This window comes from Boleophthalmus pectinirostris, unplaced genomic scaffold, assembly GCF_026225935.1.
Source record: "Boleophthalmus pectinirostris isolate CB_2022bp ecotype Guang Dong unplaced genomic scaffold, ASM2622593v1 HiC_scaffold_8, whole genome shotgun sequence".
Classification (NCBI taxonomy): Eukaryota; Metazoa; Chordata; class Actinopteri; order Gobiiformes; family Gobiidae; genus Boleophthalmus; species Boleophthalmus pectinirostris.
The window spans coordinates 16,737,271-16,754,968 of record NW_026571515.1 but is presented as its reverse complement, the minus strand read 5'-3'; the positions used below and the strand labels follow the sequence as shown (position 1 = coordinate 16,754,968).

Sequence of the window (17,698 nt, the reverse complement as noted above, 5' to 3'; positions counted from 1 at the left end):
TATGTATTATATTACAAAAAAAGGTACAAAGGTAACATGTCAATGGAGACAAACAGGTGGTAAACCCCCTTAAGGAAAGTTAGATATAGTTGATCTTTAAAAGTACCGATAGAAAAGTAAAATGTTGCCCACGTCAGCGTTAAAAAGTAATGAAGATTTTCGCATTTCGTTTCGTGTTCGACCTACAACCAATATATCAAATTCTTACGTAACGTCCTTAGACATTTTGTAGAGTTAAAAGATACCTGCTCTCAAATGTGACCTACAGTGAAGCAAGAGCGATCCCACTGTTAAATTTACTTTGGCTAAGTAAAGTTTAAGTTGCCAAGAAGACCAAAACGTGTAGTTATAGTTTACACAATTCAGATTGCAGTTGCCTTTTAACACTGGGAGCCATAAAACAACTGCCGCTTCAAGCTCAAACAGCAGAGGGCAGGAGAGCTTAAAGATGTTCAAATGAAGAACGGGAAATACCCAAGCATCTTTTGACCATGTTTGAGCATAGACTGTATGAGTTTGAGCCAACAAAAAAAATATATAAAGGACAATACAGAAAAGCACGTGCATAAAAGCATGTGTAAAAGATGAAACTATTAAACTAATGAGGACGCTCGTCCAGATAACTGCATAATCCTCAGACGCACCTCTCTGTACAGGAGGGATCCGGAAGATGGGGGAGGAAGCACCTGTAAAAGGCGAGGGCAGTGGGCGTGTCCCTGTCCTACCAGCTCCGTGACAAAACAGTCTTGTCCTACGCCCAAAAGCAGCGGCAACTCCAGAGGCTTTGGGAAATTAAACAAGAAACAAGAAAATAAATACTCAGGAACTACAACAAAAGTACTGCAGGGGGGCACTTCAGCTCCAAACACGCCAAAAACAAGAGAGTACGGGAGATTATATTAAGCCTATCTGAGGAAGTGGGACCTACGGAGTTCAGGTAAGATCACCCGAGCCTATACGAGTTTCAGTCTGTTTTAGTCTGGTTTCTCTTGATTTGTTCAGGGCACCCTGACCTGCAGGCTTCTACTATTTAAGTCGCCTAGTACTGGTTGCAGTGGGCTAAGTCAAACAGGGCCACAGAAACATGTTAAAGTTTAACACCCAAAGAATTTAATGAGTTACACTCCCAGCTTGGCGGAACAGATCAGTATTGGTGGTTTTCAGGTGACAACAAAACATTCTGTAGGCCAATAATATTTAATACAGACGGGGGTCAGATAAAATTAATATTGTTTAAATGCAGTTTTTTTTTTATATATAATACAGTGAGTTCTTGAGTCAAATCACTAATGGAAATTAACAGATTCAACTTTTATGCATTTACCTTTTGGATATTTCATAGAAACTGTTATCAAGAGGGAAATCTGACCCCGACCCTTGACCCTTACCTTACCTAGAGTATGAAATCATTACACTGTAAAATCTGAAAACCACCCATAGGTGTGGTGTCAAACTCCCAAATGGGGCAAAAATTGGTCTTGTGGGTCTTGTGCACTTTAAGCCATGTTATGATGCTTTTACCTCACCAAAAACATATCCGAAGTTTGAGTATTACTTTATTATTAGTGTGTCTACATCTCCAAAGTTCGAAATGCTCCGGTCTTGTAATATCACAACTACATTTTACCTTTTGTTTAGTACAAATGGCAAACTTCAGGGCTGAAATGATCAAAGTCATTCTTAATAGATGTATGAAGTTTAAAAACACAGTGGAGTACTTCCTAGATTATCACACGACATCACGTAGAGGAACAGGGTGTTTTCCGTTTCAGAGAACTCAGCCTAAATGTGCAGGGTTTGTGTGTTAACCATGTATGAATGAAACAAAACACAACTTCAGGTATGTATGAGGAAACGCTACAACAGAGACCACAAAATAGCATAATGTGGGCCCTTTAACCTCATCATTTCTATTGTTGCCTAGGCACTTTAGAAGAGCAGAGTCACTACTGTGTATGTTTTTATTTATTTTTTAAAATGTGACATTTAATGGTTAGTAATTCACAACAATGACTTGCAGAGATACACATTATAGCCCACGTGACTTTTTACCAGATGCCCTTCCTTTGGATAAAATGTATTCAATATATCAGCTTATAGGTCACTGTTTTCTGTGAAAGAGCCCGAGGGAGAGTGCGGAGTAGAACCACCTAAACCAGTTCACTCACCTGTCAGAACTTAGTTTATGGTCCGCCCCTTCCTGTCCCAGTCCTGCCTCCCATTCTACTCATTTGTAATCAAACTGTATAGTGGAAAGGGCTGCAGCAGCGACTGTGTCCACAAGCGAAACAATGTGTGAATATAAGGGCAGAGACAAATATATAGCAAACATAACAATGCACAAGGCTCTGGGTGTATGGACTGAGGGAGTGTAACTATTCACTCTCTGATACTGGTATTTTGAGTGGACATTTTCAGGCTTATGTAGATTGCTGTCCCGATTGTTTGTCCATGTCTGGTAGAATATGCTAAGTGTAGGCTTATCACTATAAAATGTATGATTTTCTGTGCACTATAGTGTGTGTTAATGTGCTACTAAGCTGTTAAAATGAACATATTATACACCTTAAGCAGAATGAGATTTTGAGTATTTTTTTATACGGTCACTATCAGTCTGGTCTTTACACCCTGCTCTGAATCTCAAACCCCATCAAACATGATCATGCCATCAGATTTGAAAAGAAAACATGAAAGAGCTCGTTGGTTATTTTTTACTCAAACTAAAAATATGTATATACCTTCATTTAATGATTCTGCAGAAATCTGTGATGTTTTTCAGTTCCCTGTTTTGATATGGGTGGACCATGCGTGTCCCTGAGTGTGTGCTAATCCACCGTCGCTCACACCCATCTGAAAACTGGGAGATTCACCGGTGACTAGACAAGTGTGTATTCTCGATTCCAGGCAAACGTTTTATAAAAGTAGCCAAATACAGCAGTACTATTTTGTTCTTTACTTTTTCAGTGCCATAAGGTGGTCTTCAGTATTATCTTTTATTGTGGGCAGCTATATCACACATCAGCTAGGCCTGTGTAATTATAATGTGTAGCAGGTCGTTCTTTTCTCATTCATTGCAGGACTGAGAGGGGAGTGCTTGGTCATTGGTGTCGTTATTGTGCCAGCCCAAGTCTCGGTGAAAGACTGGACCTTGTGTCTTTGCCCTGATTTAAAAACATAAAAAAATGCTCTTGCTTCTTCATCAAAATGTTTTGCAGCAAGGCCTTCATCAGGAAACAGACAAGAGTTTGACAATCAAGCAGAGACACAGACAACAGACATGCAAAGGAATAAATCTCAAACATCCTCTTTTGTTTTTAATTTACAGTACCCTGCCTACAATGCATTGCTTGGTAATCTTTTCGTTGTAAATATTCGTCATTTTAATTCTCAGCACGCTTTTAGTCATAGCCTTGCTTTTCCCTGGAAAGTAGTCACGGTATCCAGTCAATGTGCAACAAGAAATCTGTAAACTGTGAATCCAGAGAAACAGGTTTGTGGCGTGTTCAGACCTGTCTCAGATCTAGACCTGACCCCATGAGCTCCGTGATGTCTGTAGCAGGTTTAATTTAAATTTTCTGAATGAAGGTTTTATTTTTGTTTGTGTTCCAGATAAAATGTCCCGCACCTCCACTGCATTACCATGTCTGCTCCTGATAATGGTCCTGTTCTTCTCAGGCTTGAACTCATTCAAAATATGCTCCTACAACGTCCCACGGTTCAATAAAAGCAAAACTGCAAACTATAGGATCGTCCACAACCTGGCACGGGTATGTATCCCACTGAGGGGGTATAACATGTCAGTGATGGGGTAGAACGCGTCAGTGAGGGGGTAGAACACATAAATGAGGGGTTAGAACACGTCAGTGAGGGGGTAGAACGCGTCAGTGAGGGAGTAGAACATGTCAGTGAGGGGGTAGAACACATAAATGAGGGGTTAGGACACGTCAGTGAGGGGGTAGGACACATCAGTGAGGGGGTAGAACACATTGATGAGAGGGTAAAACACATTGATGAGGGGGTAGAACGTGTCAGTGATGGGGTAGTAGAGTGCATGTCTGTAAGGTCAGATCCCTGTACTTTTTTATAGTAATTGTATAGTATATTATTACAGTACTTGTAGAGTACAGTATTGTAGTACTTTTGTACTACAGTATAACAGTACTTGTACAGTACATTATTGTAGTACTTGTGCACTACAGTATTACAGTACTTGTACAGTACAGTAGTATAGTACTAGAGATAAGATGGTATATTGTGAGATCATTCTGTGTGTTTTTCTGTTTGTAGATCGTTGGTCGTTGTGACATCTCTCTGTTGTTGCACGTTCAGGATCTCACTGCAGTACAGACGCTCCTGACGACCCTCAACAGGTGCACAGACAGGCACTAACCAAGAACACAGCATAACACAAACCGTGCCCACAGCAGAGACCATATCCTCAGACAGATACTAACCTGTCTGTGCCCCCTGAAGTTAGAGGTCAGGTCCTAACAGGGTTTGTGACAGTTTTTCTCAGAAGGGGGCACTGGGGTGTAGGATAAGACACGTTGAGATTTGTGAATATCACAATATTTAATGATAATAGTTTTGTATATCCCATTCATATTAATGAGGGTCCAATGCTGTAGCGGTAGTTGGTCAGTTGGGCTTGCTGTGTTCCTGCAGAGTTCTTTTGGGGGCAGTGGTGATTAGAGTAGCAGCTGGTAATATCCTGAATTTTTTGTTTTTTTCACAGTGGAGATGACAGGTTTGTAATTTCTTTTTTAAAATAATAAAGACAGTTTTGTGATGAAAACTGTCTTTAACAACAGACATCACTTATTTCTATGGGACTGTAAAGTGACGATGTCATAACTGCACTGGGACTGACCATGTCTGGACCCAAACGAGCTGTGATGATGTTAAATTGAACAGTCCCACTGGCATAAACCATGCCAAATGTTGCATCCCCTGCTGCATCTATTGATGTCTCTAATCTTTATACATTTGCCTTCCAGTTTAATTAATTTATTGAGTCACATTGTGTCTATTTTTACCATCTTACCACCTCATAGGTTTATTTTGTTTTTGTCATCACTGTCATTGTCATTTTTCAAGTTAAACACAAATTCATCTTTTCAGTTGTCTGAGTTTTGAGTGAACTGGAATGCAGAACAGTAATTAATGCTTTCACTAATACTGATACTAATGCTTCCATTCACTAAAAGAATCATTGTAAATGTTGGGATCTGATGAACTTACTGGTGGTATGGCTGCTTTTTGTAATTGGACAAAACTGTGTAAATCTACTGCATAAAATATAACAAAACATCAGTAATCAACTTCCGTGGGAGTAGAAGTGTTTCTCAACCAGGTCTTTAAGAACCTTTAATGGAATGCAAACTCTTAGCAGGGATTTAATATTGAACTGAACTTTCATTGTCACATTATTTTATGAAATATTAATTCGGACTACAGTAGTATGAGACAATGAAGGTTGGGAACCAATAACCCATAATATTAATGTGCTTCCACAGTCTAACCCTGTATTCGCAGTACAATAATTTGTATAGTTGATTAATCCTGACAAAGTAGATTTACTCAGCCTAACCAGCCTAACATTACCTGGTCTTTCTTTTCTTTCTTTGAGCTCAGTGTAATAATGTGTTCTGTTTTGTCTCTGCTGCGAATGTCATCGGGTAAGACCTCATTCTACACTCTGACCCTGATCAGGACCAAACCAGGACTAAACCACAATCAAACCAAACTGGACTTCGTTCTGGTCCTGGTTGTGGAAAATAAATGTTTAAGTGCTTTGTCTTAACTGACAGGAAGTTTACGCTTGCACATGCACCTCATCAAAATTTAGACAAAATTTGAAACTATATCTGGACCAGACAGGACTAAGGCAGGACTAGAACAGGACCAAACCAAGTCTACATCGGGAATAGACTGGCACTGGGCTCAAACCACGATGAAACAAGTGTGAACGCACTTTAGAAGTCACCTGTCCAATTTCTATTATCAAGCAGTGTGGGATTGAGTTTACAATTATATTTAAGGATTGTGGTTTAAAAAATAAAATGATGTACATATGTGATAGTTTAATATTAAATATCCCCTCAAAAAGCACAATCTGTTCTCCTTCAAGAGAGATCTATATTTAAATCTGTCCTCAGTCACATTATTATTCTCATTGAAAATAACATTTTTAACCTAAATGTCTAAATGTGGTGATTTAAGCCTTGTGAGACTGTTTTTTAAATCTTGTTTTCTAGGCATGCAGAATCCATTTGTATATGCGCAAGTGTCCAGTAGACCTTTGGGAAAAGACAAAAATGACATGCAGTACTACACCTTCCTCTACAGGTGAGTTCAGGAGAGCCTGACCACAGCCACTGTGTGGACTGGAGCTCTGCTACGTCCAATGCTAAAATAAATAAATAAACAGACCAATAAATATTTGGTAAACAGTGTATTGTAACAGTGTACTGGCTACATGGTTCTTGAATGCCCTGACATTGGTGTAGTGGTCAAAACATTCTGCTGTTCCTTTTCAAATAAAACTGTCCTGAATCTTGAAACTGCCCACACAACAACCAGGCAGTAAGGGCCATCTATTATTTTATAGCCACATGGTTAAAGGTCACGAAGATCAGGGTTAGGATCTAATCTCCAATGGAAATGAAGGTAGTAAAGCTTCACTTTTCTAAGACACTTCAGCTTTATAAAACAGGTAGAACATAGACGGTTTGGGTTAGAAAGACACTGAACTGAACAGAACCATTTCTCAAAAACAGACATAACGGGCAGAAAAGTAACAGTGACTCATTTGCTGGTCTCATCCAATCAGAACACAGACTGTTTCTGTCACTGGACAGCACCAACACGAGAGCACCGACTTTGTCCGACCACCGTTCGCTGTGCTCTTTAACAGCAGCAAGACATGTGAGTTACAACTAAGCACCAACACTGATTCTGATGAGCATCTCTCACCTTTTTAATCCTCTCACCTGTTTTAATCTTCCTCTTTGCTCTATGTGGCCGCCAGGGCTCATTTTCACTGTTTTTTTACACGTTTTGTTTTTCCAGTGGAGCCAGTGGAGTTTGTCCTGATTCCTCTCCACTCAGAACCCACCAAAGCTGTTCAGGAAATAGACAAACTCTATGATGTGTTTCTGGAGGTGGTTAAAAAGTGGCAAAACACGGTCAGTGCCTCGTATAACTCAAAAGGTTTTGCAGTGGTCCCATACTGGTCCTATTCTGGTCCCATACAGGTCTTGTAATGGTCCTGTACTGATCCTGTACTGGTCCTGGACTTGTCTTATATTACTAAAATGGTACTGGACTCATCTTTGACTCATTCTTTAAAGGTCCTATATTATGCAGAATTGACTCTTTAAGCCGTTAGAAAGTTGTTAACTCATTAAAAACATACCCAGAGTTGTTTTGTTTCACTCATATGTGTTTTAGTAACCATTTTCATTATTAGCATCTCCAAAGCGCAATATGCTCTATTCCATTTTATTGTCATGAAGTGATCGTTCTCAATTAACATCTTAGAGATTTTTTTAATTCCAGGGCTGAAATGATCAAAATGATTCTAGTGAAGGTGTATGGAGTTTAAAAACACAGTGGAGCATTTCCTGTATTACCACATGACATCACAAGGTGGAACAGAGTATTTTGCGTTTAAGAAAAGAACACAGCTTAAATGTTATGTTTCTTGGAGATTTAGGTTTTTATGAAGATTGTATTATTAACATATAGATTTTTTTACAGAATGTGATGTTCCTGGGAGACTTCCACGCTGGGTGTGGCTACATGACTCGCGCCCACAAAAAGGACATTCGACTCTTCTCCAACACCAGCTTCTCCTGGCTCATATCAGATCGAACAGACACCACAGTGACTGATCAGACCAGCTGCCCCTATGACAGGTGAGCTCCAATGCCAGATGTCAAACCAGATTCACAATCATAGTAAAAATAATAATGGTCCTTTTGTCAGCTAAAATAAACTCCCAGTGGATAAAATAAACTTATACTGAACTTCAAGCCACTGTTGCTCACAGAGAAAGCCTGACCTCTGGTTTAATCGTTCTACCAAGGAATCAAACTAATGAGGATTAAACTTTTTAAATGATATGATGTCAGGGGTGTAGTGGGCGTAGTACGCGGGGGTATGCCGTCCACCCACTTCTCCCGACATGAGCTATAAAAAAATTATAAATATAAAATAGCTACAACTTAAATGTCAAACTATTGGCACTAGTGAAAACCCTAACCCAAAACAGCCTTCATAGGGCTCCAGGAAGAACAGTTGATAGCTAAGGTCAGGTGGAAATTAAATAAATAAATAAAAACAACCTGCATAAGCTCATGATATCTCCAGTTCTGTCCTATAGTGACCTGCGACATGAAGGGACCAGGGCTGATCCCAGGGCTGATCCCAGGGCTGATCCCAGGGCTGATCCCAGGGCTGATCCCAGGGCTGATCCCAGGGCTGATCCCAGGGCTGATCCCAGGGCTGATCCCAGGGCTGAGTTTTGGGGACGGGCCCAGAGGTGCACCCACGTAGACTGTCGGGTGACCGCAGGTGAAAGAACTGGCACAGAGCTCCAAGCCTCGCAGGGCTAAGCACAGCCATCGCCCGATCGCGCTTTGCAGACACCCTGCTCCGTGGACTTGGGGTTCTCTCTCTCTCCCTGCTGTAGACCTGGTGTAGTTCTGGTGTAGTCCTGGTTTAGATCTGGTTTAGATCTGGTTTAGTCTTGGTTTAGTCCTGGTTAAGTAAGTCCTGGTGTAGTCCTGGTGTAGTCCTGGTGTAGTCCTGGTGTAGTCCTGGTGTAGTCCTGGTTAGACCTGGTTTAGACCTGGTGTAGTCTTGGTTTAGACCTGGTTTAGTCCTGATTCATCACATCAATGATGTCACAAATCACATACCCCCATTTAAAAAATCCCCATGACACCTTTGTATGACATTATAAAAAGTTCATGCTTGTGAAATTCCTGGTTGTGTTTTGCAGAATTGTCGTTTATGGATCGTCCTTCCTGAAGCATGTCAAGCCTTTCTCAGCCAAAGTGTTCAACCCCATGAAGAGGTTTAAAATCCATTCGAGAAGGGTAAGACCCAAATCTATGTGAGCCTCGTGAGCACCACATTCAGACCACACAACAAAAAGTTCAGTAAAATTTGTCTGTTTGGGGTGGGCTGTCCACTGAGGAGCGAGAACCATTGGGAATAGAGGCAGTTTTTTCCCACTGGTTTTCTCTCTTTAGTGGACATAAATATTGGACACTTTCCTCTTGGACAATATTATGCAGGTATTTCCACAAGTCAAAGCTAATCATACAGACCTCCTTGAAAAAAGTGTGTCCAGTTTCATTGCCTGATCACTGTGTTCCTGTGCTTTGATCACAGTTGGTGGAGGTGAGTGACCACTTCCCAATCGAAGTGGACTTGAAGAGTTCGGTGACATCTCTGCTACAGACTCAGTCCCTCTACTTCCTGTTGCTGAGCCTGCACCTCTTGTTAAACCTGTGACTCCCCCTCGCCTAATATTATGAGAGTTTCATAAATTATCAAAGCAACACACACATTCAAAAAGAGTGTGTTACAACAACCAAACAAAGTAAAACTAAAAGTATTTGTGATTTCCTGAGTTACTGACTCAATGGATACAATTCAAAGACTGTATAGCACTGTTTTTGAAAAAGATTAAGTACTTGACACATGATTCACATCCATTACTTTTATATTACAGCTTTTTTTTACTTGTAGCTTTCTTTTAGCACAATATTTTCACTTCCAGATACAATTCAGAAATATTTTTGCCATTGTTGCATTATTTTATTTTTGCTAAATATTCTCAGGATCAGAGCAAACATGTTTGTTTGTTTTTAGACTGTACATATGTATTTGAACAACTTTTAATGAATTTCATTTAAATAAAATATTCTTTATCTGAGCATCTTCTTCAAGTAGCCTTTTTTAATATGAAACCCTGAACATTATACTGGATTTGTGTTTTAAACTGTGTCCTAAAATCCAAACATTGCAACCTGAATATATAAGCAAAGCATCACTAAAATGATTCAAAATCTGTTTACTCTGAAGATTTCTATAATTTGTTTGTTAGTGCACACACCACTAGAGTCTTATGAATTAGATCAAGTAGCATTATTTTAGTTCCCACATCAAAAATTCTGTTGGACATGTGTGCTGTCCTGAGCCGCCCTTATGGTTATAGTCCCACTTTTCTTGGATCAGGCACCATTAAGCAAGCTGCCGAGGGAAATATAAATGCTCACCGTCTCTAGAATGGGGTGGCATTAAATAAGAATTTCAAAAAGAGCAAAAACAGCAATCAATGTTTTAGTGTGTTTTTGTGTTTTATAAGTTAATTGTGGGATACGTTCTTCAATGTTTTGTACGAATTTGCATGTTTCTATCGAAATGTCTATCTAAATGATCATATAGCTAAATATTGAATTAAACCATTATACTTATACTATATGGACTATAATAATATTAACTGAACATTTAATTTACAATCAATAAAAGGAAGAGGCGAAGGGCCCAATTTGAATGTAAATCTGTCATCACGCGCCCCCTTGTGGTCTGAAAACTCGCGTTCACAGTATTGTTTAGTGTTATAAATGACGCATGTCTGCGGTGGGTGGCGCTGTGGAGGTGATGAGACACACGGAGCAGACCCACGAACAAGAGGTTTCACAGAGATAAATAGTTTAGAAAGAGCCCTCTCTCGGCGGAGCAAAGATTCTCTTTATTTTCTTCACAATAAACTAAGTAAAACCTTGGACTGTTTGTCTGACTAGTTAAATATCTCGATCTTGTTTGAAGCAGGCCCTAGACTTCCCACGGCACTAACGTCTGATTCTGGAGCAGGACATCTTGGATCTACAGTCGCAGTTTGTTCACGGTCTTCTTCTCAGAGTGAGACCTCATACTATCACTGCATATCTCTGAGCCGTAAGGAAACGTGGCTTTACGGCGCTGTGCACGCCGCAAGTGCGCGTTCACAGTATTCTTCAGTAGATGAATGAAGCATAATCATGTCTGCTGCCGAACCTGTGCCCGAGTCGGTCCCAGAGTCTCTCCCCGAGGCCCTGAACTCCAGCGCCGGTAATGGTAGCGATGCGCTGAACGCCACAGTCCGGTTCACGGCCACACCGGAGGGCACGGCGCTGGCCTACGGGAGCCTGCTCTTCATGGCCCTGTTGCCCATCTTCTTCGGTGCCCTGCGCTCTGTGCGCTGTTCCAAGTCTAAGGTGAGCTTTTAGAGAGGCCCCGGCTCTGGAGCAGAGACAGACCACAAATGCCCGTCTGTGTGCTGTTGTTGGGAACTTAACGGCTGTAAACGTGTTAACGTGTCGCCTGTGTCGGTTAGAGGAAACAGCTGGCGCGGGTACTTCGGTCTCGCTCGTGTTTAACGTGATGTTTATGTTGTCGAAGCGGTTTTACACGGCCCACAAACAAACGGAGTGGGATCCTGCTGGCGGCGCGGCTTTTGTTCCTGTTGTTTGGTCTATGGTGCCGAGCTCAGCTGATGTTTTTATGAAACGTCAGCGCGTCCTGGACCTGGACCTGGATCTGGACCACCTGCGCCTGTGGAGACAGGAGTGAGTTTCCCGGCCTGTTGGCTCCGTGTCTGACGCTCTTGGGGCCAGATGTGACAGGTTTCACCGCTGTAAGGCGCGCATCCGGAACGAAACGAAACCCTGTGGTCAGAGTGGGGGTATCTGTTGAAACAGCAGGTTTAGGGAGATCGGTGCCGTTCAGAGAACACAGTGTTCTGAATAAACTCCTGCTAATGACCCACGTGTGGGCTTCACCTGCAGCCCACTGATGCGCTTGGGCCTGCTTCCGCTTTTGACTGACACCACTTTATCCAAATGACCTCATATTTCAGCCCTTCAGATACCCTCTGTAAGCTCCCTCTAAGCTGATTTCTGTTTTCTGCCCACAAAGGGCGACTGACTCATTTAACTTTTAATAGAAATAGTTCCAGATGCAAAGTTTACGGAGAAATAATGCAGGGAAAGTCAGCAACTGTTATCCTTCCTGATATCTCTCCTTGTCTCTCTCTGTCATCTGTCCTGTTCTGTATTTCTGTGTTACTTTAGTGGTGTGGTGAGGAGCAGGAGGAGGACCAAGGCTTCAGAGTGAGTACAGAGAAGATGCAGAGTCCACTGAATGTGCAGTTGAAACCTATTTGAGGCAGAGCGCAGTCCTAACCCACTCACCAGTATACAGTCACTGTTTGTGCAGCCTGTTTTTAGTGCAGCATGGATTCACTTTAACTTTAAGTTTGGAAAGACAGTTTCAGACTGCTCCACTAATATTGTTCCCAACTTTGACTTGTAGTTGGAAACAGCGCTCAAGACTTGACGAACTCTCCAACTTCTAGCCTTACGAGATCAAAGATGTGTATAATACACAGTGTAGAGTCTGGTGGGTCAGGCTGACTACCTCCAGTTCTTCAGCTGTGAATTTGGGCGCCTGGTGCCACCTCACTTGACAATGCCTGTAGGCTCTAGGCCTATTCGTTTAGTCAGGTAATCAATCAGTGGTGACTAATCATTATTTTGAGAAGGATTTGTATATAGACAACAACAGAAAGAAGAAGTGAAGATTATCTGAAGATTAATTTATTGATATTTATATGGAAAAATGCAGATTAAACCCAAGGTCACATTTTATCTGTCTTATTGTTTTCTAGCACATTTGTCTGTAGTTGTTTTTGCATGACTTCCTGTGCAGTTGTGAGTGCAGTCGGGTACATAATAGTTTTGGGAGCTTTTGCCATGCTCCCTGTAATCGACTAATCGATTCCTTGAACAGGTCTTCTCTTCTTGACCATGGATTTCTTTAGCCGATTACAGCTCTACCCATGATGTGCTGTCAATGAAAGATAGATGGCCTGTGTGTTTTTAGTCACAACACATGGAGCTCACTTCTTTATTATTCATCTCCTGTTCTAAGATGCCAGTAGTGAGTGCTTTAAACAGTAGTCTTTTACAGAGTCAAGACAAAAATCTTCAGTTCCATTTTGAAGAATGATCAACGTGAATTAGTGTTGCCTAGTGACAGCGTATAGAAAAAACTGCTTTTAAACTGAGCATTCCCCAAATTACAGGGGTCAGACATTTTCTCTGAGATAGAGGGAGAATTTTACAGGAGAGAGTTTTAAAATGGTGTTTACTTTGACAAAATCCTTGAAACATGAAGCTTTCTTTTCTTTTGACAGAATGGAGGGGAAATGCCGGAGACCATCACGAGTCGAGATGCAGCACGGTTCCCCATCATCGCCAGCTGTACCCTCTTTGGACTCTACCTGTTCTTTAAAGTACGACTCAACAAATTAATACTACTAAATATAGCAATGGTTACTCATAACAGTGTGCTTCAGTGTGCAACAACTGCTGTGGTCACATACAAGACCACAGAATGAACAAATGAGAAAAGTCTTGAATCATTTCTCACTTGGTTTATGTGGGTTGCATAATTTATAAGCCTTATTAACTATAAACGCATTTATTGTATGTATATTTTTTGTCAAATATTTTCTTTCACAAATTATAAAATTGTTTAGAAAAGAACTTTTTTATTCTTTGTGACAGCATAGCTCTAGCCTACAAACATGGGTTTCAACTCCCTCGTATTTACAACATTTTGAGCTGACTTTTTTACATTCAATATATATAGTCTTTTGCTGTAAATTGTTAATCCCCATGGCAACGGTCCTCATTTTTCATCATTCTGGGTAGTCTTCTGCGTGATTAAAATAGCTTAGAACACCATATTGGCTGGACATTATAATAAGCCCAGTTTTGGAGTTTCTTTGTTTGCATTATGTTGTTAGAGATACATAATAATTTCACCACGTGCCTGTGTGTGTGTGCGACAAATAAATAAAAGGTACAGGTCACATGGATTACTACAAGTGAATTAGTACAAGTGAATGATTAGTGATGATTAGTACAAGTGAACCTCACTGGCTGAAGTATGTACATTATATCTACAAAAAAGTACAACATTTTTCAGAGTTATTTTGTCTGGCTAAAAACTAATAAAAGTGGCCTTCAATACTAATCTCCTGAACATAAACAATGCTGACCATTTAAAGGTCTTATATTACATAACTGACTCTTCAGTATTAGGCTATCTACATCTCTAAAGCTCTAAAATAATGCTCTCTTCCTCCTTGTGATGTCATGAAGTGGTTTTCAAGCAGTTTTCAAGTTAGCAGCTACCTTTTACTTTTGGTTCAGTAGAGACTGGCAACACACAGCCTAAATATGCAGATTTTTTGTGTGTAAACATGTGTGAATGAAACAAAACTCAACTCCAGGTATGTTTTTGATGAAGATACAGCATTATAGCATCAGAAATGTTATGTACTATAGGCCATTTAACATTTTAAAAAGTCAATTTTCTTTTTCCAAAATCTGAACTTTGTTCCAAATCTCATGTTTTTACTGACAAAGGATTGTCCGTGGACCTCTACAGTTAAAAAGCCCAAAGTTATCCCCCAGTTAGAAATGACAGAGTCTCGACCTCGATTAAAACTGCACAGCCCTACCTAACTATCTATTTTCTTTCCATTTCAGCTGTTCTCTCAAGAGTACATCAACCTGCTCCTTTCCCTGTACTTCTTCGTCCTGGGAGTTCTCGCTTTGTCTCACACCATTAGGTCAGTACTCGGCTCCAACAACTAATTAAAACTGACTTGGCAACAGAGGCTCAGTTGGTAGAGTGTTCATATCCACTGACTCACAGGTTGGCAGTGCAATTCCAGCCCTACACATTAATGCTGTAGTTGTGTCCTTTGGCAAGGCACTTAACCCAGCTCACCCCTAGTGTCTGTGTACACTAGTGTAAGAATGTGTGTGTGATTGTGTGAGTGGTTCATTGATGGAAAGTGCTTTGCGTGCCTTGAAGGTGGAAAAGCACTAAATAAAAATGTGACTATTTAAAATTTAACTTGGAATTTAAGCGTACGTTCTCTCCTCTTTCAGCCCGTTGATCTCTTCAGTTTTTCCAGCTTCATTCCCAAACAAACCGTACCAGCTCCTTTTTACCCAGGGCACAGGAGAGAATAAGGAGGGTGAGTACCAGGACAAATATAAATGATAGTTTTACACTGATCAAGAAGCAAATTGTGTAGAAAAGCTGAAAAATATGTTGAAAATTACAGGAAGTCGAGAGTTAGATTTTAGACAGTTCTATATTGATAACATCACACTGGGGAGAAGTCTGTGCAAAAGCTCTATACAATTTACACAAGATTTTTTTTTCTGCTACTTGAATGATAATTCAAACAAGATAAAAGTTGTTTGTCAAATATTAACCTCTGTGTACATTAGAGGAGTTTTGGCACTGTGTACATTGCTAGAAATTCCCTAGCATGATGTGATTATTTCCAACCAGAAAGTAAACACTTTTAAACCTTAAAAAATTGCCAAATTTAGCAATTTTAAATTTTTTTGTAAAATCTTAAATACAAGAACTTAAAAAAATTTGTCAATCTGTCGTACGCACTTTAATCAATTCAGCTGTATTCTAGATTAGGTACTGTTTTTTTGTTTGTGTATATGAATTTTCTAACTACCCTCATCTATGAAAAAGGTCATAACAGAGTGGTGGTCTTGTTTTTGTTTCAGAAATCCTGAATTATGAATTTGACACAAAGAGTTTGGTGTGTCTGCTGCTCAGTTCTGTGGTCGGGGTGTGGTACCTGCTCAAGAAGGTGCGTAATTTGACTTATAAATTTGAGCAACACGTTCATTCCAAATAATTGTTAATAAAAGTGTTTTAAAAGTGCACTGTGTAACTTTTCTGGTGGAGAGTGCATCTTGTTTCCATGGAGATGTTATTGCTTTGCCTGGAAAGTGACAAGCAGGTGCCTCCACAAAGCCAAATTACAAGTCAGATCTGAGCAATAAAAACACCTGTAATTGAGTTAATGCTTGATGTATTAAAGCAACAGCATCTCCATGGAGACAATCAGATAGCTTACACTTCACCAGAAAAGTTACAGAGCTCACCTTTATCACACCCAATCATCTTTCTCCTCTCGTTTGATGTTACAGCACTGGATAGCCAATAACCTGTTTGGTTTGGCGTTTGCCCTGAATGGCGTCGAGCTGCTGCACCTCAACAACGTCAGTACCGGCTGCATCCTGCTGGGGGGGCTGTTTGTCTACGACGTCTTCTGGGTCAGTGTTCTTTCCAGTTTGACCATAGACTGTAAATATAAATGGATAGATCTAACCCGCTAGCCGCTGCGTTCCAAATAGGAAGTGAGCATGGGGGCGCTTCCGGCTCCATCGACTCTGGCTCCAATTGACTTTACATTGAAAAATTGTCACACCTCTCTCTGTAACTGCTGCAGTGAACCTCATAATTTTGGTCTTAAAATGTTCATATTAACCTGCTCTGCATGATCTTGGTGTTTTTATTTCTCTATTTTGTCCATCAGTGAATTCCTATTCCTAATATGGACCTGACATCACACTCCCTTCGTCCACTTCTTTAAATAGTGACACACATCTCAGATACAGTTGTTTCTAAAATTCTATCACCCTACTATGACATTCACAATAACGACTGATTTGAACTTAAATGATCCTGACTTTATTTGTGTCTGAACACTGATCTGGACTTTGAACTAAACCCACGATTTGTTTTTCAGGTGTTTGGGACAAACGTGATGGTGACTGTGGCCAAGTCATTTGAGGCTCCCATTAAATGTGAGTGTCTCTTTAAATGGTTACCGCCAAACTCATTATTACTGTTCACATTAAGAATCTGGAAGCGCTGCACACCTGCTGAACTCTTCACCTGCCCCGAGGCCTCCAATGTGTAGATCTGTAGTAATGTGTATAACCTTGCTCTAGATTTGAATAATTTAAAAGCTAGTAAGAGTACATAAACTGGGTTAAAATTGTCTTTACAGGGTTCATGGAAATCCTGGAAAAAGGATTTGCAGGTCATGGAAATCCTGGAAAAATCATGGAAATTGAAACTGTCATTTTTCAGGCCTGGAAAAGTCATGGAATTTTAGTATCTCTTTCACACAACTACAGCGTTCTGTTAAGTTCTCATTAGGCTATTATGATGATTTTCAAACATATGCGCCTTTTGTTTAAAAAAGACGACAATAAATTCACTGACAGTATTTTGAATGTTAAAAAACCATAATATCAAACCATAAGGTGAGTGGAAAGGGTTAACATTTCATATTTAGCTCTAAAAATATGATCAATTCTACACATTTAGGTGCCGTAAAGTCATGGAAAATTCACTTTAGGTCATGAAAAAGTCATGGAAAAGTTTTGAAATTTTGTCAGTAAAAAAGAGTGGGAACCCTTTCTGTAGTATCATTTAGTCTTAATATCAAGTGTCTTTAGTATCAAGTCTCTCTAGACCAAAATCTGAAGTACGATTTTAGTTTTTTTGCTGAATTAAATGTAGACAATAAATCATAATATTGAAATGAATTTATGCCACTAACACAATATCGCTTAAGCAAATTTAAACCACAAAAACTATACTAAATGCACAATATAGTTAAAAATCAATGAATAAATAACAGAAAGACACTTTAAGACCCCCCCCGCCCAAAAAAAAAAAAAATATATATATATATATATATATTATTCCAACTTTCATATATTGAATGATAAGTCGA

The 17,698-nt window shown here is 40.0% G+C and overlaps 2 protein-coding genes across 2 annotated transcripts; both read left to right on the top strand.

Moving 5' to 3' along the window:
* Positions 1-733: 733 nt before the first annotated feature.
* LOC110158024 (deoxyribonuclease-1-like) lies at positions 734-9,950 on the top strand. Its single transcript, XM_055165896.1, has 10 exons — positions 734-937; positions 3,610-3,767; positions 4,288-4,370; positions 4,736-4,747; positions 6,208-6,348; positions 6,833-6,927; positions 7,072-7,187; positions 7,762-7,919; positions 9,008-9,104; positions 9,403-9,950. Exons 2-10 carry the CDS (start codon positions 3,615-3,617, stop codon positions 9,523-9,525), a joined length of 978 nt encoding a protein of 325 aa, XP_055021871.1. The 5' UTR covers positions 734-937; positions 3,610-3,614; the 3' UTR covers positions 9,526-9,950.
* Positions 9,951-10,775: 825 nt separating this feature from the next.
* Positions 10,776-17,627, top strand: LOC110157955 (histocompatibility (minor) 13). Its single transcript, XM_055166456.1, has 8 exons — positions 10,776-11,273; positions 13,253-13,351; positions 14,616-14,698; positions 15,024-15,112; positions 15,669-15,754; positions 16,098-16,223; positions 16,700-16,757; positions 16,964-17,627. Exons 1-8 carry the CDS (start codon positions 11,058-11,060, stop codon positions 17,113-17,115), a joined length of 909 nt encoding a protein of 302 aa, XP_055022431.1. The 5' UTR covers positions 10,776-11,057; the 3' UTR covers positions 17,116-17,627.
* Positions 17,628-17,698: the final 71 nt, after the last annotated feature.

What these genes read in the sequence shown, in the direction of transcription:
- LOC110158024 (XM_055165896.1), top strand. Translation starts at nt 3,615, where the DNA reads ATGTCCCGCACCTCCACTGCATTACCATGTCTGCTCCTGATAATGGTC. An exon ending in TACTACACCTTCCTCTACAG is followed by an intron (nt 6,349 to 6,832) that starts GTGAGTTCAGGA and finishes TCATCCAATCAG; the next exon opens with AACACAGACTGTTTCTGTCA. An exon ending in ACCAGCTGCCCCTATGACAG is followed by an intron (nt 7,920 to 9,007) that starts GTGAGCTCCAAT and finishes TGTGTTTTGCAG; the next exon opens with AATTGTCGTTTATGGATCGT.
- LOC110157955 (XM_055166456.1), top strand. Translation starts at nt 11,058, where the DNA reads ATGTCTGCTGCCGAACCTGTGCCCGAGTCGGTCCCAGAGTCTCTCCCC. An exon ending in CACAGGAGAGAATAAGGAGG is followed by an intron (nt 15,113 to 15,668) that starts GTGAGTACCAGG and finishes TTTTTGTTTCAG; the next exon opens with AAATCCTGAATTATGAATTT. An exon ending in TGTGGTACCTGCTCAAGAAG is followed by an intron (nt 15,755 to 16,097) that starts GTGCGTAATTTG and finishes TTGATGTTACAG; the next exon opens with CACTGGATAGCCAATAACCT.